This window comes from Gracilinanus agilis, chromosome 4 (genome assembly GCF_016433145.1).
Source record: "Gracilinanus agilis isolate LMUSP501 chromosome 4, AgileGrace, whole genome shotgun sequence".
In the NCBI taxonomy this organism is placed as follows: domain Eukaryota; kingdom Metazoa; phylum Chordata; class Mammalia; order Didelphimorphia; family Didelphidae; genus Gracilinanus; species Gracilinanus agilis.
The window spans coordinates 111,371,506-111,396,086 of NC_058133.1; the positions used below are offsets into that span (position 1 = coordinate 111,371,506).

General features: G+C 41.0%; 1 protein-coding gene across 1 annotated transcript in view; it reads right to left on the reverse strand.

The window, feature by feature from the left end:
- FCMR (Fc fragment of IgM receptor) overlaps positions 1–13,187 on the reverse strand; it is a 19,481-nt gene extending 6,294 nt beyond the window's left edge. The window contains exons 1-7 of the mRNA XM_044674203.1: positions 13,085–13,187; positions 10,194–10,526; positions 8,981–9,082; positions 7,874–8,105; positions 5,742–5,869; positions 4,023–4,208; positions 1,755–1,810 (exon numbers count right to left, since the gene is read on the reverse strand). Coding sequence (XP_044530138.1) covers positions 1,755–1,810; positions 4,023–4,208; positions 5,742–5,869; positions 7,874–8,105; positions 8,981–9,082; positions 10,194–10,526; positions 13,085–13,121 — 1,074 coding nt within the window. The 5' untranslated portion in view covers positions 13,122–13,187. The remainder of the gene's footprint in view (positions 1–1,754; positions 1,811–4,022; positions 4,209–5,741; positions 5,870–7,873; positions 8,106–8,980; positions 9,083–10,193; positions 10,527–13,084) is intronic.
- Positions 13,188–24,581: the final 11,394 nt, after the last annotated feature.

Below are 24,581 nucleotides of genomic sequence, written 5' to 3' on the forward strand. Positions count from 1 at the left end.
CTTCCTGTTTTGGAGAAGGAAGGAAGGAAGGAAGGAAGGAAGGAAGGAAGGAAGGAAGGAAGGAAGGAAGGAAGGAAGGAAGGAAGGAAGGGAGAGAGGAAGGAAGGAAGGAAAGGAGGGAGGAAGGGAGGAAGGTAAGGAAAGAAAGAGAGAGAGAAAGAGAGAAAGAAAAAAAGGAAGGAAGGAAGGGAAGGAGAGAGAAAGAAAGAAGAGAAGAGAAGCAGGAAAGAAAGAAAATAAGAGTCCCAAATCCTGATGAGACAAAGCCAAAATAAAAAGGCAGTAAGATGGAGCAGTGAATAGTCAGGACCTAGAATCAGGAAAAATTGAGTTCAGATCTGACCTCAGACATTTAGGAATGTTGTCTTCCTGAACAAGTCACTTACCTCTCATCTACCTTGGTTTCTTTATCTGTAAAATGAGGATAATAATAGCACCTGACTCCCACAATTGCTATGAGGATCAAATGAGATAAAATTTGAAGCCTTAATGGAGCAGAAACTAGATCAGATAGGTGTCAGACGAACAGGTTTAAATACCATCTCTGCCATGAATCAAATGTGTCATCTTGGTTAGAACACTTCCCTGGGGCCTTGGCTTTTTCCTCTGAAAAATGTGAGTGTTGGACTAGATGATCCCCCAAAGTCCCTTCCAGCTCAGACAATCTCTGAATCCTGGACCTGAGGCTTCCAGCAACAGCTGGGCAGGAATCATCTCAGTCAGGACAGCTTGGTATCCTGGCAAGGATGCTGAATCTGATGTGATAGCTGTCTTCAAGTATCTGAAGGTACCTTTAAGGACTGAGCAGCACCTTGTATTTATCTAATTCTATAAATGCTTGTTGACTGATTGCCATATAGAGTCAAGGCACCATGCAGAAAGCTTGATGGGGCTCTGGGAGAGAAGAAAGAGAGGGTCAAGCAGGCTTGAGATTGAACTGGTGACCTGAAAACTATGTATTGTCACTCTTCTCCATTCTGCCTATTACCAGCAAACACATGGATGTCCCATTGATTAATCTTGCTGTTGTGCTTCAGAGAAAGGAACCAAAAGGAATGGATAGAAGTAGCAGAAAGGAAAATTTAGGAAAAAAACCAATTCCAACAATTAAGCAGAGCTGCCCAAAGGTGGAATGGGCACCCTTGGGAGATGGTAGGTATCTTAAAGATAGCTTTTAAGGAGAGTCTGGATGACCCCTTACTTAGTGGTGTTAGAGTAGGATTCTCTCCAATATGTTGTAAACTAGATGGCCATTGAGGTTCCTTCCAATTCCAAAATTTTATGATTAATAACAACAAAACTAGCTTTTATATAGCAACTACTATGTGTCAGAAATTGTGCTTTATAAATATTAGCATCCTGGCAATTATTATTTACTAACCCAAGAAAGGTCTAAGCCTTGGTTTCCCTTATATGTTGTTCATCCTTCATACTCAGAGGACCAATGACATCCCAATGTTGGGGTCAGAGTACAATATGTTCAGTTAAGGATAAACGATCCAATGTGAACTCAAAAGACTAGAGTATTTGGGGAGGACTAGCACCTCTGGTGTGAGGGTTTGCTGAGCCCTTTTTAGGGCTGCTCCTCCACTTTTGGTAACCACTTGTCATCCCACTCTTACCCATGCCTCCTCATATGTAAAAGAGGGACAAAAATGCCTGCCCCACAAAGTTGTCACTAGGACTGAATGACATAAGGGATACAGAGGCTTTCTGTAGATGCAGAGCATTAGCAGAAGGGGTAAAGTACTCACCTGGGTAGTGGTAGAATGTTCTGGAATTTCAGGGTCTCTCGCAGAAATTTGTTCACCTAGAGGAGGATAGGATAGAAATGAGGAAACATATTAACCACATTCTCCCTCTTGAGCTCTCCTGCTCCTATCCAGCCCCACCACCCAATTCTGTATTTGGAAGGAACTTGGGCACCTCAGAAGAGGACAAAGTGAATGAGAGCACAAAGAGTTCTTTGGAGTCAGCTTTATGCTATATCTACAAGTCAGTGAGCATACTGTCCCCGCTGATAGAATAAAAGTGCTTTGAGGGTGGGAACTCCTTCATTTCTGTTTTAGTATGTCTAGCACTCAGCACAATACCTGACATAGGGTAGATACTTAAATAACTAATCATCATCATCATAAGCATATTGCTAACATTTATGCAACTCTTGAAGTACAGCACTTTAGAGTTTTCTCATTTCATAAATTCTTTTTTTTTAACCCTTATCTTCTGTCTTAGTAGAATTCTAAGACAAAAGAGTGGTAAGGACTAGAAAATTGGGGTTATGCAGCTGGGAAGTATCTGAGGTCAGATTTGAGCCCAGGTTCTCCTGATTCTAGACCAGGCACTCTCTCCACTGTGCTACCTCCTCATTTTATAAGTTCTTGTCAATTGTTTGCCATATAAAGCCAAGGCAGTAGACATAGAGCTTCAGTGGATTCTGGGAGAGAAGGAAGATAGACTCAAGTAGCCTTGAGATTGAACCTCTGTCTACATAGCTTTTAGAGAAACCCCAAGGCTGTCATCACTCTTCATTTTTGCTTGCTACTAACCAACCTAAGGGTTCTGGCTGGATTTCCCCCTAAGACTCTTGATTAGGGAAGACTAAGCCAGGCTTTGAACCAGAACCCTAAAGGTTAGAGGACTGGCTGCCATTTTCCTCCTTTAGCAATACAGAATCTATTCATCTTAGCACCTGGTCAGAGATGAATGCTGGACTTGCAATTTCATTACTAAACAGGACAACTGGATGAGGAAATACCTCATACAAATATACATTGGCACTTTCTCTGTAACTAATAGTCTTAGAGAATAGTCTAGCTCACTGAGGGTGACTTGCCCAGGATCACACCTTCAGTATATATTAGAGGCAAGATTTAAACCCAGGTCTTCCTGGATTGTATATTGGCTCTACTACAATACACTGATTCTCAGTACCCAGATAGCAAAAAAAATAGTTAAAATATTCAGTTACCCTTTTTATTGGGGGAGAGGGTTGAGGCTGAGAGGAAAGGCTGTGTTAGTATAGTCCCCTCAATCCAAAAGGAAGAAAAGAAATACAAGAGTGTCATTGAAGCATCTTTTTTAAAATGCAGTCTTGTACAGCAACAAAATTATTATTTGAAGAATAACTGTGAATGTCTACATCCAGAGAAAGCACTGATAAATAGAAAATGTGCAAAAAGTTATATATGTATTATATATATACATATATATAATACATATATTTTGTCAATGATACCTTCTTTAGAGTGGTGGGGAAGGAGAGAGACACCTGGGAACTTTAATGTAACAAACCAATTTTTATAAAGTAGGGGAAGGAAAAAATTATAAGGTTGTTGTGAGGTTCAAATGAGATATTTATACATGAAGTATGGTGTAAACCTTAAAATCCTATACCCGTGTTGGTGAACCTATGGCATGCATGCCAGAAGGGGTCGTTCCCTTGCCCCTCTCCACCGCATCTGAGGACATTTCTCTCATGACCCACCCCTTTGCCCAGCAGCCCAAAAGGAGCACTTCCTCCCTTCCCTGTCTGGGGTAAGGGGGCAAGTTCACATGTGGCATGAGGGTGTAGTTTGGGTACTCTGTCTCTAAAGGTTTGGCCATCACTGCCCTATACCAATTTTGGCTATCATTATTGTTATTTTACATACAATCCTCTTCTTTTGTTCTACTATTTACATGGAAATGTTCTCTCTGCTTCTGTCTCTGTCTCTTTACTTGGTGTTGGTTAATTTCCCTTATAAAAAGAGTATTGCTCTGATTTTAAAATTTAAAATACAGAAGAATAAAATAAGATCAAATAAATAGGAAGCTACCAGAGTTTCCCCTTTGCTTCTCTCCCAAATGATCCCAGTTGAGTTTATCATTTGTTCAACCCAGCCCTCTTCTCTGTCCTCTCTCCAATGGCATCCTCAACAGTGCCCACAGGGTCTGTGCTTCCAGGATCTCTTCCTTCCTTTCATGGCTGAATTTCACTCTTTTTTCTCTGGGCATTAAAATTGTCCCCCACTCTTTCTCACCATTCTGGTCGGGTCCTTGAACTTGTCGTGGGCAGGCACTATAGATGTTCTGTTGGGAACGGGGTCTATTAGAGACTGGCCGGTGGAGGCTCCTCAGATAGGAGTGGTACAGGTGGGAGTGAGCTCGACTGGAGGCCTCCAGAGCACTCATCCTTATGGTTAGTCTGTTGATCCTCTTGGAAAGAGCTTCTCAGGAAGAAAGATTACAGGGTCATAGGTCTAGAGCTTGAAGGGAATTTAGAGGCCATTTAATCCAACCCTTTCATTTTACAAAGAAGGAAACTGAGTCCCAGGGAGGTCATTGGGTACTGGTTCAATGTGGGACCATTAAGTCATCTAGCTAAATTGGGCTTTAAGATGGTGCATGTTTACTGTTTACTAAAAAATGACAAAAAAAGGAGGGGTCATGATCTACATGGATGAATGGATGGATGGATGGGTGGATGGTGGACCTACCCAACAAAATCATGGACTTCAGACCTCTAGATACCACTCTCTACATGTGTCTTTATCCCCTTATTAGACTAGCACGAGGGCAGACATACTTCTTACTATACTCAGTTAGCAAGAAAAATTAGTTAAAATGTGAGTTACCATTTTTATTGGCAGAGAGGGTTGGAGATGAGAGGAAAGATTGATAGTATATCCCCCAAAAGGAAGAAAAAATACAAGAGGGTCATTGAAGCATCTTTTGAAAATTCAGGGTTGTAACAGCAACAGAAATAGTTTGAGGACTATCTGTGTTTGAACAATAACTATCTTATCTTTGCTTTGGATCTCTCCACACACAGTTGCAATGAATGGTTATTAAATATTTTTCAATCCTTACCTTCCAACTTAGAATCAATGCTGTGTATTTGTTTTGTTCCAAGGCAGAAATGCTGGAAGGGCTAGGCAATGGGGGTTAAATGACTTGCCTAGGGTCACTCAACCAGGCTTGTGAGGACAGATTTGGACCCAAGACCTCTGGTCTTTAGATCTGCCTTTTCATCCACCTGGCTGCCCCTCACAGTATTGATTCTGAGACAAGAAGGTAAGGGTTTTCTAATGAAATTGCTTTTTGGCTCTGGGAGGAAGTAGTGAGGAGGGGAGAGAAAGAATATAAATCATGTAACCATGGAAAATATTCTAAATTAATTAATTAAATGAAAAATAAAAAAAAGAAGTTTAAGTGTTTTTAAAAATGTTATTCTGAGAAAGTCTATAGGCTCCCCAAGATTGCCAAAGGAGTTCATGTCACTAAAAGTTAAGAACCCCTGAACTAGATCATTTCTAAGGTCCGTGGGAAAAGCAGGAGAGACTCAGAAACTTGCTTTTGTTTCTTCTTTCTCTTTTCCTAGCCAATGCCCCTTATCCTTTCATCCCCTTTACTCCTTTAACCTAAGTTTTCTTCAAGATTCAGCTCAAATGTCACCTTTTCTTGGGATCTCCCCACCCAACTCCCTCCTATCTGCTTTGTTTCTTCCCAAGTTACCTTGTTTGGATTTGGTATATATCCATGTTATGTGGATAATGTTTCACCCATTAGAATATAAACTTGAGAACAAGGACTGGTCCATTTTTGTCTTTATATCCTTAGAACCTAGGCTTCCACGAAGTAGCTATTATGTCCCTGACTCTATTTCAGCCTCCTTAGTGGCTCCTTGAGCTGGCAGAAGGCATTCCAACGTGTGTCTTTAGGCACTACAAGTCTGCCTTGCTCAGGAAGTATACTTTTACCTCTCCTCTTCTGTAATGTCCTTCCCAGCACCAGGCCCAGAAGCATCATCAAGAACATGCCCAGGGTGGCAAGGATCAGGATGTGAAATCCCCCATCCTTCTTCAGAGGTGATCCAAAGTAGGAGGCACTGGAGAGAGTAGAGAGAGTGGGAGATAAGGAAATGTAGAGAAGCAGGTAGATTCAAGCAAAGACTGCTGGAAGTTGTCAAGAGACAGTTAAAAAATTTTACAAGACAGAATTTGCACCCCAGATGCCTAGCTCCATGATCCCCACATACATCTGAATTTGCCAATAAGCCAATAGCCAGAAATCTCCTGCTGCATGTGTACCCTCATGGATTGCTTTGTTTACCCAGTGTTCCCACTGAAGCATCTCACTAATTTCCATACAGTCCATGTTCCTGACCTGATGTAATGGAAAGAGCCCTATATTTGGAATCAGAGGACCTAGGTTCTAACCCTAATTCTGAAAAGTTCTACTAGTATGGCTATGCAAATCACTTCCTATTTCTGTATGAGGGGTTTGCCTCTGAGTTTTTTTTTGTTTGTTTGTTTTTTTTGTTTCTTGTCCTCCATTGGTGACTTTTTTTCTTAGTGGCTAGGCTGGTGGAGGACAGATTTTCTCAATGGCATCTGTATTACTGCTGGAGATGGTGCCCAAGTTGAGGTTCAGTTATAACTGCCATGAGTGGCTGGATTAGAAGAGAGGAGCAGACTTTGTGGTGACAAAAAAAAAATGGAAAATGAGAGGATGCCCTTTGATTGGGGAATGACTGAACAAATTGTGGTATCTGATGGTGATGGAATGCTATTGTGCTAAAAGGAATAATGAACTGGTGGAATTCCATGTGAACTGGAAAGACTACAAAACTGATGCAAAGTGAAAAGAGCAGAACCAGGAGAACATTGTACACAGAGATGGATACACTGTGGTACAATCGAATATAATAGACTTCTCTACTAGCAGCAATGCAATGATCCAGGACAATTCTGAGGGACTTATGAGAAAGAACACTACCCACATTCAGAGGAAGAACTGTGGGAGCAGAAACACAGAAGAAAGACATTTGCCTGATCACATGATTCAATGGGGGTATGATTAGGCATGTAGACTCTAAATGATCACTCTTTTGCAAATATTAATAATATGGAAATAGGTCTTGATCAATGATACATGTAAAACCCAGTGGAATTACTTGTTGGCTATGGGAAGAGGAGAGGGAAAGAACATGAATCATGTAACCATAGAAAAATATTCTAAATTAAATAAATAAATATTTTTTAAGAAGAGGAAGGGGATAGGAAGACTGGCTTGGTTGCATTGGAGAGAGATCCCATGCTTGGCTAATATGGAGAGGATGGGATCTGACCCATTTTCCCACCCTCCGATTCTATAGGGCCCTTGAAGTAATGCTTTGTCCCTCTGGGAGTCATGCCATATGTCTCTCCTCTTAGGAGGGTACTTTGGAAAACTTTCTAGGCTCATCTAGCACTGACTGCTATATTTGACTACCTTCTCTTATTCCTCTCCACCTAGAGGCAGCGAAGTTGTCCCATGGATTGAGCATTGTGCCTGGACTCAGGAAGACCTTAATTCAAATATGAAATCAAACACTTACTACCTATGTGTCCCCCGGGCAAGATATTTCACCCTATTGCCTCAGTTTCCTCAACTCTAAAATGGATGCTATAAAAATGGCATCTCTCTCCCAGGACTATTTTGAGGACCAAATGAGATAATATTTGTAAAGTTCTTAGCATAGATGCCTGTCAGAAAGCAGATAATAAGTGCTTGTTTCCCCTCTTTGTACCCAAAGGAGCTTGCCTTTTCTTAGACTCTTTAAGGTACTCTTTTAGGGGACTAGTCATCTAATCCTCTTTAATAGTGAAATGAAATCAAATGAGATAATAAATGTAAATCATTATATAAAGACTTGTATCATTGTTGTCATAGCCATTGTCATCATCATCATTTTACTCCCTAAGTCAGATGTTCAACAATGGACTTCTGGAGAGAGCTCTAACAGGGCAGACATTTGTGAGAAGGGGCTTAAGCACCAGAGTGAGTGAAGGGATCTTCCTAAATCCCACCAGCCCTCTCTTCTGCTTTCAGAGGTACTCCCAGGGCTTACCTTTCACTCTGCAGCCTGGTGTGATGAGGATAACTGACAGTGGGGGCCCTGAGCAGTCTGCCCAGGCGTGGAGTCTTTGAGGCCACAGTGGATGAGAAGGTCTGGGAGGGGGCTGCTGCTGCTAAGGTATTTCTCAGCAGCAGGGCAGGGTTGGTGGGTGAAGGGTGGGTCGGTGGTGGTGGTTGGGTTTGGGCTTGCTGTGGTTGGGTGATTGGTGCTGAAGTGCTTGACGCTAGGAAATGAAGAAAATGGCAATGAATTAGTTTCAGAATAGCCTGATTCTCACATGCCAAGCAGGAGAACAAAGGAGGTTCATTATAGATCCCTAGAGAGCCAGTGTGGCCAACAGACACAAATGAGCCCTGGAGGGCACTGGGAGAACCAAGAAAGAACTCAGACTCCAGACTGGAGGTGTCTTCCCTGATCTTGTTCTGCTCAAACATTCATTCATTCAAAGGAGCAATAGAATTTTCTGAATAGAGCTCTGAATTCATCCACCACACTACCCCCTAGTGTTGATATCTAGTCACTGCAATCAGAGGTTGAGGTCCAGGCAAGTGAGGACAAAGAACCTCTTTGCAGGGAAAGGGCAGATGACTAGTTTTCCATAAAGGGAAGCCCTATCAGTGCCTCAACTCTCTCCTCCAAGCCCCTTTAAGAATTAGATTCATCAGCTTATTATCATGGCCCCTACAAGATCTTGAGGATGAGAGATTGCAACTCCACCCTTTCTAATCCTTATTCCTTCTTTCTCTTTTCTCCCCTCTTGTCTTTTTCCTCCTCTCCTCTTAATTTCTCCTTCTTTCCTTCCTCTCTTCTTTTTAATTTCTTCTCTCTTCCCTCCTCCCTTCTTCTTAATTTCTTTCCCTTTCCTTTCTCCCCCATTCTCAATTTTCCTTATTTTTATCCCCTATTCTTCCCTTCCCTCTTCTTTCCCTCCCATCCCTCCACCTCCTGTTTCTTTCCCCTCCTCTTTCTATCTTTGCCCTGTCTCCTTTTCCTTTCTCCTCCCCACTTCCTCTGAACTTTCTTCTCCCCTTATTTCCCCTTCTCCAGACACCATCATTCTCTTTCTTTGTCCCCCCCCCTGGGATTAACAAACCTGACCTTGGGTGGTGGACCGAGAGGAAGAAGCTTCATTGGATATCCATGCCCAGGGCGGTGGAAGGAGTTCAGGGAATTCAGGGTCCTCCCAGAATGGATAGAAATCTATAATGGGGTAGAAGGAAGACGTAGTGAACACTAGGGGTGGGAATGAGATGTGCCTAATTAGACTAGGAAAAGAGGAAGTGGGGTAGGGGGAGGGAATGGGGAGAGAGTTAGGGTATGTTCTGTGGGATGGAGTGAAGCCTGCTGAAACTACAGGAAAATAAGAGGAGAGAGAGGGCCAGAAGAAAAGGAACTAGACAAGGCAGAAGTTTCCCTAAAGGGTAGAGGATCTCTTGCAAGGTGTGGTAGGAAGTAGGAGGGCTGTTGATGAGGGAGGGGGCAGTTCCTTCTGATCATTAACACCTCTTAACAGAATAGAGGAATACAGGAGAGGAATGAGGTACAGGACACAAATGAAATATCCAATTGATATAACTCTAAAGTAGTGAGCCAGAATAGTGATATCATCATTGCTTATGTCATTCCTTATTTCACACTTCTTTCTGCTGGGCTTCCTTCTCTTTCTCTCTCCCCATGCCATCAATTATGCTTTTTTAAGAGTTAATTATCTAGACCGGGAATTATAGTGTTTTCTGGGTGACCTTCCTCCCCTCTTTTTTCTCCCCTTATTTTCATTTCTCCTCCTTTTCTTCTCTATCCATGAATTCTTCCTCTCCTTCCTCTCATCCTCTCTTTTCTCCTTCTCTCCTTGTGAAATCAGCTCCTATACCTCTTCCTCCACTGAATTCTTTATCTTGTTCTTCTTTTTTCCTTCTCTCCTATTTATGCTGTCCCTATCCTTCTCAACCTCAATCCTATTCATTAAGTTTTGACCAACTTACTAGTTATTAGCCTTGCTCCAAGAAAGTGAGTAAAAACAGCAAAGGGCATATACTTTACTCCTTAGGGGCATCTTAAGAAGAAAATCTCAGATTAGAGGCAAGTGAAACTGCTAGCTGAAGTGATATTTGGAGATTATCTGTGAATCCCAGTTATCCAGATTCCCCTGTGCTCTTGGATTTAACTTGGATGATTGATGATCAGAAACATTGGTCTGGAAGAATAAAGAAGTTCAGCCAAGAATTTGATTGCCCTCCCATTTCCAAGCGGGGAAAGAGACACCATTCCCTTTCTTGGGAGATGGGGTTCTCCTACCAGTCAGAACACGTACCATTAGTGACTGTGAGAATCACTTTCTGGGTTTTCCCCCTGTCTGTTTTATAGCCCATCCCACAGGCATAGTTGCCTTCGTCATCCTCTTTCAGCTCCCTCAGCTCTACCAGGAACACATTCTCCTTGGGGAGCACCTTCAGTGAGACTCTGTCCTCAAAGTTCTTTCCCACAAATCCTGAGCTTGACACTACTGTGTGGCATGAATTAGGTCTGGTCTCCCGACAGAGATATAACCTCTGTGGTAGATTCTTCAATGGACACTTGATGACAATGGATCCTCCCAGATTTCCAAACAACTTTATTTCTTCGAGGTGCTTCAGAGCCTTTGAAACTGCAAGGAGAAGGAATTAGTATAGAGGGAATAATATTTCCATCACAGGCCCATTACTTAGCAATGGTTCTAAGACAGAGGGAAAGGGTTTTAAAAGATAATCATAATTTGGCAGTGCTTCAAAAATTGATCAATGACAGATTAGATAAATAAGAACTGGAATCAATTGAATATAGTATTTGAGGAAAAAACCCAGAAACACTAGCAATTGGAGTAAGGACTCTCTATTTGATCAGAGGATCACATGTGGGAGTAGGGAGACTTAAGATATAAGAAGATGGGAAAGTAGGAAGAAACCAGTTTAAAAGCCATATGAGTTTATATTGTTATTGGGAGGCAATAGATGGGAAGTCACTGGATTTTATTAAGTAGGTAGGTGACTATCATTTAAACTTTAGGAAGATCACTTCAGCAACTGAATAGAAGATGGATTGGAATGAGGAGAGACTTTTGGCAGAGAGACCAACCAGCAAATTATTGAAACAGTCCAGGCTTGAAGTACCTAAACCAGGATGATTAAAGGATCAGAGGAAAGAAGGGGAAATGTGTGAGAGATGTTACAAAGCTAAAATTGACTGACCTTGGCAGCAGATTAGATCTAGGGGGTGAAAGAGGATGAGAAGTTGGGAAATAACACATTGTGAACCTATGTGATGGGGAGGATGGAAATAATAAGAAAGTTTGGCAGGGAAAAGGTTTGGGAGGAAAAGATATTAAGTTCAGTTTTGGACATACTGAATTTAAGATGTTTATAGAACATTTAGTTTGAGACTTGGACTAGGCAACTGGAAATATAAGACTGAGGGTTAGCCGAGATGTTAGGACTGGATAAGTAGATTGAGAATAATCAGTCTAGAGATGACAATAGAATCCATAGGTGCTGATAAGATCAGCAAGGGAAATAATTTAGAGAAAGAAGAAAAATGGGCCCAAGACAGAGCCCTGGAGGCCAATTAAGATTAATAGATATGACCCGGGTGAAGATCGAACCAAGCCCACCAAAAGGAGCACTCAGATAGGGAGAAAGAAGGCCAGGAGAGAGTAGTGTTATAATAACCTAGCGAGAAGAGATTATCAAGGTGATAAGGGTGATTAACAATCTCAAAGATTCCAGAAGGATCAAGAATGATGAGAATTGAGAAAAGGCCATGAGATCTGTCAGCCATTCAACACATTCAATATTTGCTGGATGCCAGACACTGTGCTAAATACTAGATTTGGCAATTAAGAGCTGATTAGTAACTCTGGAGAGAGTATTTTTGGTTGAATGATGAGGTTGGAAGCTAGACTATAGACAGTTAAGAAGAGAGTGAGAAAAAAAGGAAGTGGAGACACCTATTGAAGATAGCCTTCTCAAGGGGGTTAGCCACAAAAGGGAAGAGAGATATAAAATGTCAAGCCGGCAGAGATGGATAGATTAAGGGAGGGGGTTTTTTGAAGATGGCTGAAACATAGATGTGTTTATGGGCAGAAGAGAGACAGTTAGTAGACAGGCTGAAGGTAAGTGAGGAAGTGAGAATGATAGATTGGACAATTTTCTGGAGAAGAGGACATAAAATGGTTCACTTGTACATGTAGAAAATCTTGGCAAAGAGAAGGGCTACTTCTTCATGTGAAGGGTAAAGGAGGAGACAGCGTCAGAAGGGATGTGAGCAATATAAGAAGAAAAGAGACCTCTCAGTTAATGGCTTCAGTTTTTTATAGCAATTCTTTTTTGTAGTAACTCCAAGTTGGAAGCTAAGGGAATATTGCTCTATTGAAGAAAGGCTAAACAAATTATATTACATAGATATAATGGAATAATACTCTGCTACAAGAAATAATGACACGTGTTTTAAAAAATATTTAATTTAGGGTGGAATGATAAAAGAGGGAGAAAAATGAATGCTTATAAACATAAGTTTAAAAAATAGAAACCCTTTAACCTTGAGGCTAAGGCTGCATGATCCTTCTCCCTTCCAAATCACCCTGGTTTTCCCCACATGAAATAGAAAATTTTATGGTGAAGAAGCACAAGTAAGAGGAAGGAAACTCAGAGGTCATCTATTCTATAGGAATGCCAGGAACCCACCATTCCCAGAACCCTACCCCTACTATCTTCTTTTGTTTATCTAACTGCTTGCCTCCTAGAACTCCACCATTAAATTCCTTTAGAACTTCAAGGTTTTTAAGTCACTGGGAACCATTTATCAGAATGCCAATGAACCAGCTTGGTGTTATACCCTAAATCTTTAGCTGATAATATCTCATCAGGAAGGCTGAATTCCCAGATTGAGAACAAATTTCACAGAACCATAGATTTAGGACTGGATAGGACTTTAGAGGTCATCCAGCCAATCCCATCCTTTCACAGATGAGGAAACTGAGGCATACCACGGTTAAGTGAATTGCAAAGGATTACACAGCTGAGCCAGGATTTGGACCCAGATTTTCCTGACACTGTCCATAAAATTATGCTGCCTCTCAGATTGTCTGAGAGAGAGGCAGGAGGACACTCTCTCGTGCTACACCTCAGCCCCTGGAGAAAGCCATATCTGGCATTTTCTCAAAGCACTTACTTGGTAAGAAGAAAATTATCCAGAAGAGGATATCCATGACTCCCGTGCAAGAAAAGATCCCATCCCAGCCACACCTGGGCTGGAGGGGAAGAGGGGAGATGCAGTCCACTCAGGTATCTTTCCCTCTCTGAGATATGATGCTTCTGGTCCTAATGAAAAACAAAAGTCAGAAACCAGGAAGTGGTAGTCAATCTTGTTTACTACCTCCCTAATGCTGAAAGGAGAAAGTCAACTGACCACAAAGGAAATCACCCAAAGGGCTGAATGGTTATCAGAATGAACGCAGGATCTAGGAGTGCAAGTTCATTACATCAAGTAGTAGTCGCTAATAATAATATTTCTTTACTGATCTTCAGGACCTTTACCCTGAGAAACAGAGTGTGTTTTATAAATGTTTATAGACATAGCGGGCTAAGCTGATATCTATTCTAGGCATATCTTCTGTCTCTCAATCTACCCAGTTTCTGCTAGACACAGGTTGCCCACTGCCATCAGGATGCTCACTCCCAAATCCTCTCTCTATTAGAGTTATCCCAAAGCCCCACTCCACTCTAACCTGTGGACCCACTCTCCACTTGGGAAGGTTCCATTTGCTATGTTTTTTCCATCTTTTATGTGATTTTGCCTCTAAATAGAATGTGAGTTCTTTAAGAGAAAGGATTGTCTCAATTTTCAATCAATCGGTATAATTATGTATAGCTTTGATTTCTTTATCTACACATTGTCTATTCATATCTTTTGACCATTTATCATTTGAGAAATGGCTCATATTCTTATATATTTGACAAAGTTCTTTATATATTTTAGATATGAGTCCTCTATCTGATAAACTGTCTATAATTTTTTTCCTCAACTCATTGGGAAATCATCCCAACTCTGATCTTAACTACATTAGTTCTATTTGTATAAAAGCTTTTTAATTTAATAATTAATTAATTCACTTCAATTTAATCATTTTAAAGCTTTTCAATTTAAATCAATCTAAATTATCCATTTTACAGTTCACAATGCTTTCTATCATTTGTTTATTCATAAATTCCTCTCCTATCCCTATTTAGTATGTGTCAGGCACTGTGCTAAGTGCTGGTGATATAAAAAGAGGCAAGATAGAATTAATAGTCAAATGGGAGATATAACATACAAACAAGTAGATAAAAAACAGCTTTGCACAGGTTAAACAAGAAATACTTAAGAGAAGAAAGGCATTAGAATTAAGTGGGGGTGGCGAAGGCTACCAGTAATAGGTGGAATTTTTGTGGGGGCTTAAAGTTAGCCAGGGAGATCAGTAGGCAAAGCAGAAGAGGAAGAGCATTCAAGATATAGAGGACAACCAGAGAAAATGCTTGGAGCTGAGACATGGAGTGTCTTGTTCATGGAATGACCAGGTAGCCAGTGTCACTGGACTGAAAATTACCTGTCAAAGAGTAAGATTTAAGAAAACCAGAATAGTAGGAGGCTAGGGTATGTAGGGTTCTGAATGTCAAAAAGAACATTTTTGTATTTGATATCTAGAGGTGATAGGGAGTCTCTGGAGTTTATTGAGTAAGGTAGTGATGTAGTTGAACTTGTGCTTTAGGAAATCACTTTAGTGGCTGAATGGAGTATACTGGAGTGGAGAGAGGTTGACAGACACATTAGAAGGTTATCACACTAGTCCAGGCATGAGGTGATGCAGTCCTGTACTATAGTGATGGCAGCATGACAGGAAAGAAGGGGGCATTTCGAAGTGATATTGCAAAGAAAAAACCAACAAGTTTTAGCAACGGATTGGATTTGGGATGGGGGGGTACAGTGTGAGAGATAGAAAGGAATCCAGGATGACTGCTAATTTGCCAGCCTGAGGGACTGGAAAGATGGTTCTGCCCTTTACAGTAAAAGAGAAGGTAGGAGCAGGGGAAGCTTTGGGGAGAAAAAAATGAGTTCCACTTTCAATGTGTTGAGTTTATGATATCTACTAGACATCCAATTCAAGATGTCTGAAAGGCAAGTGGAGGTGAGAGATTGGAGGGCAGCAGGGAGATTGGGGCAGAATAAGTAAATTTTGAGAATCATCAGCATAGAGAAAATTAGAGGTAAATGAACAGAGGTAATAAAATCCATGGGAGCTGATGTGAAATGTAGAGGGAGAACAGAAGAGCACCCAAAACAGATCTCTGGGGTTCATTTATAGTTAGAGGGCAAGATCTCAATGAGGATTCAGCAAAGGAGAAAAAAAAAAACAATAAACTAATAAGATAGCTTGGATGAGAAACAGGAAAAAGTGGTTTCCCAAAAACCTAGAGAGAAGATATTATCAAGGAGGAGAGAGTGATCAAGAGTTTCAAAGACTGCAGAGAGTTCACAGAGAATAAGGACTAAGAAAAGGTCATTGGATTTGGCAACTAAGAAATTATTGGTAACTTTAGAGAAAGTAGTTTCGGTGGAATGATAAGATTGGAAGCCAAATTGTAAGGAGTTAAGACAAGCATGGAAGAAGAGAAAGAGAAGGCACTTATTGGAGATGGTTTTTTCAAGTTTAGCTACAACAGACCAAAGAGGGAGAGGATGATTAGGTGGGATGGAAAGATCAAATGATGGCTTTTTCAGAATAGAAGAGACATGGGCATGTTTTGGGGCAATAGGGAATGAACCAACAGGCACAGAGGTCAAAAACAAGTGAAAGAGTACGAATGACCAAGAGGGACAACCTGTTGGAGGAGATAGGATGGAATGGTATCACTTGAATAATTAGGGGTTAATTAAGTAGAGGTTTTCTGTTTGTATCCCCAGCATTTATTATAGCACTTTATAATAACCTACATAAAAAGAGTCTAATAGATGCTTTCTATCTCATTCTATTCAATTCTGCTCTCTGCTATTCTCCTACCTCTATTACACAAAGAGCTTTTTCCAGAGCAAGAAAGCTCAAGGTTTTCCCTAGCCCCATTTCCTCATGTCTAAGGATATCCTATGGTTAAAGGTCCACAAAGTTTAGCTCATTATCAGCCACTGGAATGGTAGGGAAGTTAAGAAAACAAATGCCATCTCAGACTACATTTAGAAAGAGATATAGTATCCAAGGATATATTTATATGTGTTCTGTATTCAGCTCAGGTGCCATATCTACAGAGAACATGGATAAACCAGACAGCATCCAAGAGATGATAACCACAAATTTTTTATTTATACAGTTAAATTTTTTTTATTTATACTTTCATATTGTTCTAATTATGGGTAAAATCAACTTTTAACATTAGGTTTCTTTGAAATTTTGAGGCTTAAATTCTTTCCCTCCCCTTTATCTTCCATGAGAAAACAAGCAAATTGATTAGGATTATATATGTGCAGTCATACAAAAAATATTTCCAGATTAGTCACAGACAAAAAAAAGGAAAAAAATCTTAAAATAAAAAAAATGATTTGATCTGTATTCATATTCCGTCAGTTGTCTCTCTGGAGGGGGATAGCATTTTTTATCAAGAGTCCTTCAGAATTAGATCATTGAGGGGGCAACTAGGTGACTCAGTGGATTGAGAGCCAGGCCCAAAGGTGGGAGAACCTGGGTTCAAATCTGGTTTCAGGTGCTTCCTAACTGTGTAATGCTGGGCAAGTCACATAACCCCCATTGCCAAGTCCTTACCACTTGGGTTTAAAAAAAAATAGAGAGACACATTCTGTCAGAAAAATGTTGACACTAACTCTGGATTATTTGAAATTAAGGTTTTCCAACTTAGAGAGACATATGCAAGCTGACAATTCTACCCCATGCCCTCAGAATCTCTAACATGAAGTAATTATTTAATTCCTTCTCTGACTGTTTCTCTCAAGGGCTCTCTTAGGGTAATTAAAAGGCCTCCTCCCAGGGTTCTGTATCCAAAACCCTTCAAAATGGAGAAAGAGGGCCTTTCCTGACTGTGACCCATTTAGCTGCCCTTAATTACATTAAAAAAATAAAACTTTATCTTCCATCTTAAAATCAATACTTTGTTTTGATTCTAAGGCAGAAGGGTGGTATGGGCTAGGCAATGGGAGTTAAGTGACTTGTGTCATAGGAAAATTATAGAGAGAAGCATAAGATGGAAATTTGGCTTTAAGAAACTGGCATTGGCACATGCCAAGAACTTTGGAGAAAGTATTTGAGAAGACAGGGGTTAGAGAAAGAAGGGTTAACCAATAGGCAACTGTCATTTGGTCCTTGGTCTTGGTCTTGGACTGCCAATTTGATCCTGGTCCTGCCCAAGCAGAGGTTAGGAAGAGCTGCTTCTAGGAGCTTTTCCCATCTCAAGCCTTTGGAGAACAAAGGACAACTCTTCAATCCTTCTCTGTGGTTCCTGATCAGTTGGAGACATTTTGGATCAGATCTGGTTATCCCTGCTGTCTGTGAGTATGTGCCAACCTGCTTGGGCTTTATTCTAAGTTAGGTTGGACTTTGGGTCAAACCCTGCTGAGTGAGCTCTGTCATTCTGAGCCACTGTTACCAAACCCTTGAAATCAACTTTTGGGAGTGAAAAGGAGGATTTTTAGCTAGGCAGATCTTAGACAGATTTGGGATGATTTAGTTAGGTCAGGAAGTGTCAGGGAGCCTCAAGAAACCAAAGAATTTGTCTTGCAACAAACATAGGTAAAAAATTAGAAGTAGGGATCCCTCTTTTCCTAATCCTCACCTCCTAATTTATTTGTAATAAAAGAGATATTTTCTGTATAGTTAAATATCTCTTCAGTTTCAGGGTCTTGCACACTGCTGGCTCAGTGAGGGAAAGTGGACACCTGCTTCCCTTTCACTAGTAATAGCCGAGATACCCAGAAATTACAGCTGGGTATCTAGACAGTTCCCTAGGCTAAAATAACACCTTGGTCCCCTTTTTACAAATCTGTTTTTTCACTTGCCCAGGCTCACACAGCCAGGAAGTGTCAGGAAGATCAGATTTGAACTCAGGGAGATTAATCTTCCTGACTCCAAGCCTGGCTCCCTATCCATTGTAATGCCTAGCTGTCTAAGAAAAGAACTTTAATCACCATGCAGTTCTTGGCCTCAACAGAGAAGAAGAAACAGATTCAGGATGCTGTGGAATCTTGTTCAATCAAGGACATAGAAAGGGAAACTTTCTATAGTCCTGGGGGAGTATAATTGGTAACTCCTCATTAAACCTCTGGACCAAAGGGAGACTCTAGCTATTCAGAGGCTAGAGGACATTTGGGTTCAAGAATTCAGGCTTTCTACAAGGCCATGTCACTCCTAAGTGTTCCCTCCTGCTGGCTACTTTGGTATAAATAAATCAAAACATCCTTAATAGAGACTGAAAGATTTTCTCAAGCAGGGGGATGGGCCAGAGCAGGTGCAAAGGAAGTGTCTGTCTCAGCCTCCCCATAACCACCCCCATACCCTGCCCCCAATACCCCTCATCACAGAAAAGGAAGCAGGCCTGCTGCCCCTGAGAGTAGCTGAATTTGTTTTCCTCTGGGGAGCGAGAGTCCTGGCTTAAGTGAGAGTGAAGGAGGGAGCCATATTTAATATTGTTCCAATAGTGGTCTGTTATGATTAAAATTTTTTTAAGAGACTGATTTTTGGTAAGAATATAAGTTCATGGATTAGGCCAGCATCCTAACCAATAAAGTGATGCAGGTCCTTGGCCCTTTGATGATCAAAGACCTTGAAAATCCTGGATCAGGTATCTACATACACTTCTTGGAACTCATTATTCAGCTCTTCTCTTGAACATCCCAAGACATCTTTAATTGATAAATAATTAATTAGGAGGTGGTCCATCCATCAAACTCTCAGTCCTTCCATACACCAACAGGTGAGACAGGTGATGGTGTGTCACTACACAGGAAAGGAATCATTGTGAAACATTCCTGTTAGCCAAATTTGGAAAAAGAAATACGTTTCTAAAGACAAAGAAAATGCAAAAATCTGTGGACTGGATAGTGCCTGAGGTCCAAGTCTTTGACTTAGTAATTCTCTCATGTACAGGGACTGGGATCTCCCTCCTCCAGAGCCTTTTTAATTCAGGATATAAAAAACAAATTCTCATAACAGTAGTGACCTAAGCTTCAATTATCCTGGATTTAGAGTGGAGAGCTAAAGTTAGAGATCTAAGATATAGAGATGGCAGAGGTGTGTTAGACCTGGACATTATCCTAAAGGGTTAAAAATGACTAGATTGAAGACCTGGGCTTGAATCCTATCTCTTTATAAGATACTCAACTTTGACCTTGCTAATGCGAGACAATTAGCCTGGTCAAGCCTCAGTTTCCTTTTCTGTAAAATAAAGGGCTTGGACTAGATGACCTCTAAGGTCAATTCCAGGTTTAAGGTGCTATGATCATTTAAAATTAATGGTTTGAACTAAATAACTTCTAAGGTCCTTTCAAACTCTAAAGTTGTGGTCCTTCATCCCATGCATATAGAAAAAGAGAAAGGCAACATCCAAGATGTCATCAAAAGGAAATAGTGAAAGAAGAAATGGCAGAACTAGGAGAGGATATCAAAATGTTGGGGCAGGTGACAGTCATAACTCTGAATGTGAACTCATCCATAAAATGGAAGCAAATAGCAGAGTGGATGAGAAACCAAAATCCTTCTATATATTGTCTACAAGAAACACACATGAGGCAGGTAGACATACACAGGGTAAAAGTAAAAGGCTGGAGCAAAATCTATTGGGCATCAACTGAGGAAAAAGAAGGCAGGAGTTGCAATCATGATTTCTGACAAAGCCAAAATAAAAATAGATCTAATTAAAAGAGATAGGGAAGGTAATCACATCCTGATAAAAGGCAGTATAGGCAATGAGGAAATATCAGTACTCAACATGTATGCACCAAATGGTATAGCATCCAAATTCTAAAGGAAAAACAAGACATCATCTACTTCAGCCTCTTCATTTTGTGTTGTTTGTTCTTCATTTTCAAATAGGATCAATGAAAATATGAAGTGATATCTTAATTGGGGCATGAATTGGATTAAAGTGAGGCAAAACTCCTCAAAGTCTTCAGCCTTACTCTCTCATCCAGTGTCATCAAAGAATAGTAAGAAGAAAAAAGTCAGGATGACTAATGATGGCCCAGGATGCATCTTCCATGTCTAACCAAGCTCTAAGCATTCCACTGTGCCTGCTTTGGTCACCTTTCTGGCCATGAATTGTTCTCAAGCACCCATTCCAGCAGAGGAAGTCTTCACATGCTGGGAGTAAACATCCCCATAACCCACTGAAGGGCTGAGTTTGAAGCCTGTTGTTTACTCTCAACCTGGTTTAAACTGTCTGTTGAGATAGTTTTACTGAAGTGTGGTTGCTGAGCATGCTATAGTTTCTTAGAGCCACAGGTGAAAACTGGGTGAAATCTGAACACCAAGGTGGGATGAGAGGCCCTGAAAAAAAGCTTAGCAAATCCTCATACCAGAAGGGCTAGTTCTCCCACAAACAGCCCCTACACCATTTTTACATTGAGGAAATTTTACAAATGAGGAAAAGATACATGGAGTGTATTGTCCAAGTTCCCATAGTTTATAACTGACTGAGCTTCTGACTGTAAATTTAACATACTTTTAAGGACCTTTTCCTGTCTTATATTCCCTGACCCTGGGATTCTGGGATCTGAGTCCTGGATCACTCTGGGTTAAGGGGAGCCCTTAGCAAAATTGGAAGGCATATTAAGCTTGTTCTCAAGGTCTCTCCCCTTCTCTTTCTCCTTTTTAAATATTTTTTAGTAGCTCTGAGCCCCCAACTCCCTTATCTCTCCTCTTTCTACTCAGGTATTCCTGTGCGATTCCATTAACTTTTTTTTTCCCCATTAACATTTAGCACAGAAAAAAATGCCTAAAAACTCATTCACACTAAGAAATTGAATTCTGAGTTTGAAATGTCAGAGTGGGACACCTAGTCTGGAATGTACATATGTACATGGTGCACATACTGTCTCCCCTTGGAGAATATAACCTTGAAGAGTGGAACTATTTCACCTTTATCTCTATATTTTCAATACATCTACCAGTACCTGACATTTCATAAGTACTATTAGTATTAATAGTAGTAATAATAATATTTAACATTTATATAGCATTTTAAGGTTTGCAAAGACTTTATAAATATTATCTCATCTGATCTCACAACAACTGTGAGAGGTAGGAGCTCTAATAATCCCAATTTTCCAGTTAAGGAAATGGAGGCAGAAAGTAGTGAAGTGATTTGCTCAGCTAGAAAGTATGTGAGGCTGATTGGGAAGGTAGGTCTTCCTGAATCCAGATCCAGTGTTCTATCCATTGAGCTACCTAGCTAGCTGCATAGTGTGCCACCAAGTTGCTAATAAATGTATTTTTATATATATATCCTTGTCTTCTGTCTTAGAATGAATACTGTATATTGGTTCCAAGGCATAAGAGTGGTAATGTCTAGACAATGGGGGTTAAGTGACTTGCCCAGGGTCACACAGCTAGGAAGTACCTGAAGCCACATTTGAACCCAGATCCTCTGGTCTCTAGGCCTGAGAGTAGGGGTCTTGGAGCTGGCTCTCTCCTCAGAGTCCAAGAGAAACAATCCCCTGAGTTCCAAGAGCATCTCCCCCTCAAGGACCATTGAACTCCCAGAAACCCCTGCTTCCAAGATTCCAACCAGTCTCTGCCTTGTCTTTTCTGTTCCATCACATTCCATGGCATTTACTTGCAAAATATTTTCAGTATCCACTCTGCCACCTATCTGCCCCAACCCCTGGAGAATATATTTTAGAGTATGTACTGTGAGGATGGGCAATTTAGTGTCATTGATACATAAGGAACTTCTCAAAGGTCTGCTGTGACCCTAGGGAGCCACGTGTTATGTATAATGGAGACGTTTCCAGAATAGGATTTTGGGTAAAGGTACCACCATAGTAAAAAAATACTGTACTGTGTCTTCTGTGTCCACTTAGGGATTTTATGGATTTTTTAATTTCCCTTCTCCTTCTGTCATGGTGGTAGGATTTGGGATGTTTCTCTAGTCCTGCTTGGCACTTAATTGGGTTGAACTCTTACTATCCTCAGAGACTTCATGCTTACCCACAGGTTGGTAGGATGCAGATTTCCAGTCTCTTGGTGTCCTGGTAGCAATAAGTGAGGGCAACATTAGTCATTAAGAAACAATTCTTTTTTTGTGTTCATCTGTGGCAAGACCTTCCACACCTATTCTTTGTTGCCATGGATTGGGCATGATTCAACTGGAAACCCATATAAGGTTTAGGTCATATAGCCTAAGTCATCTGAGAGATGAATCAGGCACATCAGAGGAAGTGGCTGAGGTCATCACTTTAGCCCTGGAAATGATCTTAATGATTATTTAGCCCAACACTCTCACTTTTGTTTAATCGTTTTTTCAATTGTGTCTGACTCTTTATGCCTCCATTTAGTGTTTTCTTGGCAGAGAAACTGGAGTGGTTGCCATTTCCTTCTCCAGTTCATTTTACAGATGAAGAAACTGAGGCAAACAGGGTTAAGTGACTTGACCATTGTCACACTGCAAATAAGTGTCTGAGGATGGATTTGAACTTGGAAAGGTGAGTCTTCTTGGCTCTAGGCCTGGCACTCTATCTTTTGTATCACCTAGCTACCCTCTGAGTTATAAAGCTCTCATTCTACAGATAAGGAAACTAAGACCTAGAGAAATGAAATAATTTGACCAGGTCACTGTGACTCCAAGTTCAGGATTCTTTCCACTGCACCAAGTTACTCATCTTTGATGACTATTAGCAATAACTTTCTGGTTGGGTACCCTGCCTCATCTCTTCCCTTTTTATGCCATCATCCACTCAGCTACCAAAGTGATCTTCCTCTAAGGCTCAGGTCTGATCACATCACTCCACCCTTACTCAATGAATTGCAGTGGCTCCAAATCATTCTAGTATCACATATAAAATACTCTGGGTGGAATTTAAAGCACTTCCCAAACCAGCCACTGCCTACTTTTCTGGCCTTTCCATTTTACTCCCCTCTACATACTTTTATAATATAGCCATAACTATCTTTTTCTGGCTCTTCAATATGATACTCCATCTCCCAATTCTTTACCTTTCTACTGGCTGTCCACCATTCTGGGTATGCTTTCCCTTCTCACTTTTACCTACTGGCTTCTCTCATTTCCTTCAAGACTAAGCTCAAATCCCACCTTTGCAGAAGGCCTTTTCCAGTCTTCCTCTACTTCCTTCTACCCTCCACCAATGCCTTTCTTCTCATATTACTTTCTGTGTACTCTGTATATAACTTGGAATGCATGGGGGTGTTCAGGGAGGCCTAGCCCCTCTGGTGGGAGGATTTGTTGAGTCCTTTCCAGGGCTGCTTTGGTGCCCATCTCTCACCCAACTCACATCTGTGACTCCAAGGAGCTGTAGCATGGATGGGGGTCACACCTTGGTAAAATCATTTGGGCAGATAGGCTAAACCAGGTTGATAGTGACCAATAGGCCTTAAGCCCACTAAACCCTTTTGAGTTAGGGATCATGTAAAGCATGTGAATACCTCCAGTGGAATGGGCAGAACAAGAATAATTTGTTCCAATGGCCACGGAGACAGCTGAAGCAGGAATGCCTAGAAGTTGGCCAAGGCCATCTAGGCCACCACTAGTCATCTTGACTTTTGTCCTGGCACTAGACTTGGATGACTCTGGAAAAGAGAGTGAGGCTGATGACTTTGTGCAATTCTTCCTTACTTCAAACCAATTCATATGCAAGTGAAGACATCACCCCGTGACACCATTGATCCTCTTTAAAAATGAAGAAGGAACAATAACAACATAAGTTGCTTGTGTTATGAAGAAAGAGTGACCTACTGGGTCCTAAGAGAGATATGGATATCTAGAGGTGGATATATCTTTGTATTCTCCCTAGGTGCTAGTGATGGGGGAACACCAACCCCAATCACTCTTGTTAGATGTTATGATTTCCCCTTTCAATAACAGTTGCCCAGGGAAAGACCCAAAGGGTTAGGTAGATGGGTAACCTAGGGTTGGATCAATTATTAATATTGGGCTCTGATTAGCTTGGATCACGTTTGTTTATCTGACTGCATTTGCTCCCTCCCCAAGGGTCATGATATAAGGACCACTCAGGAAGGTATTTATTGAACACTTTATCTGTAATCTATAATAAGGGAAAGGATAATCAGGATATGGATTGGGGGTTGGAGACCCTGTCAATCTAATATCTATAATCTATAATCACTCAGGGCTGGAGGCTCTTGTCTCAGTAAAGCTGGAGCTATTGTTCTTCACAACCCCTCCGGCTCAGCTTGGCCACTGCCAAACCAGAGAAGTGACTGCCTTTAATGCAGCTGTGTTGGCGATTTCCTCTCAGCTTTCTTATTATCAGTGTTTGGTGATGTGTTAGCCTTCATAGCCTTTAGGAAGTATTCAAATTCTACCACCCTCTTCTTTTTCAGACCTCCCTTCCTCCCTTCACTACCCAGGGACCCAGAGACCTAAAGAGCTAGGAAGATTCAGAGACCTAAAGATCTAGGGACAAAGTCCAAAATCAGAGAGAGAACCAAAGGTCA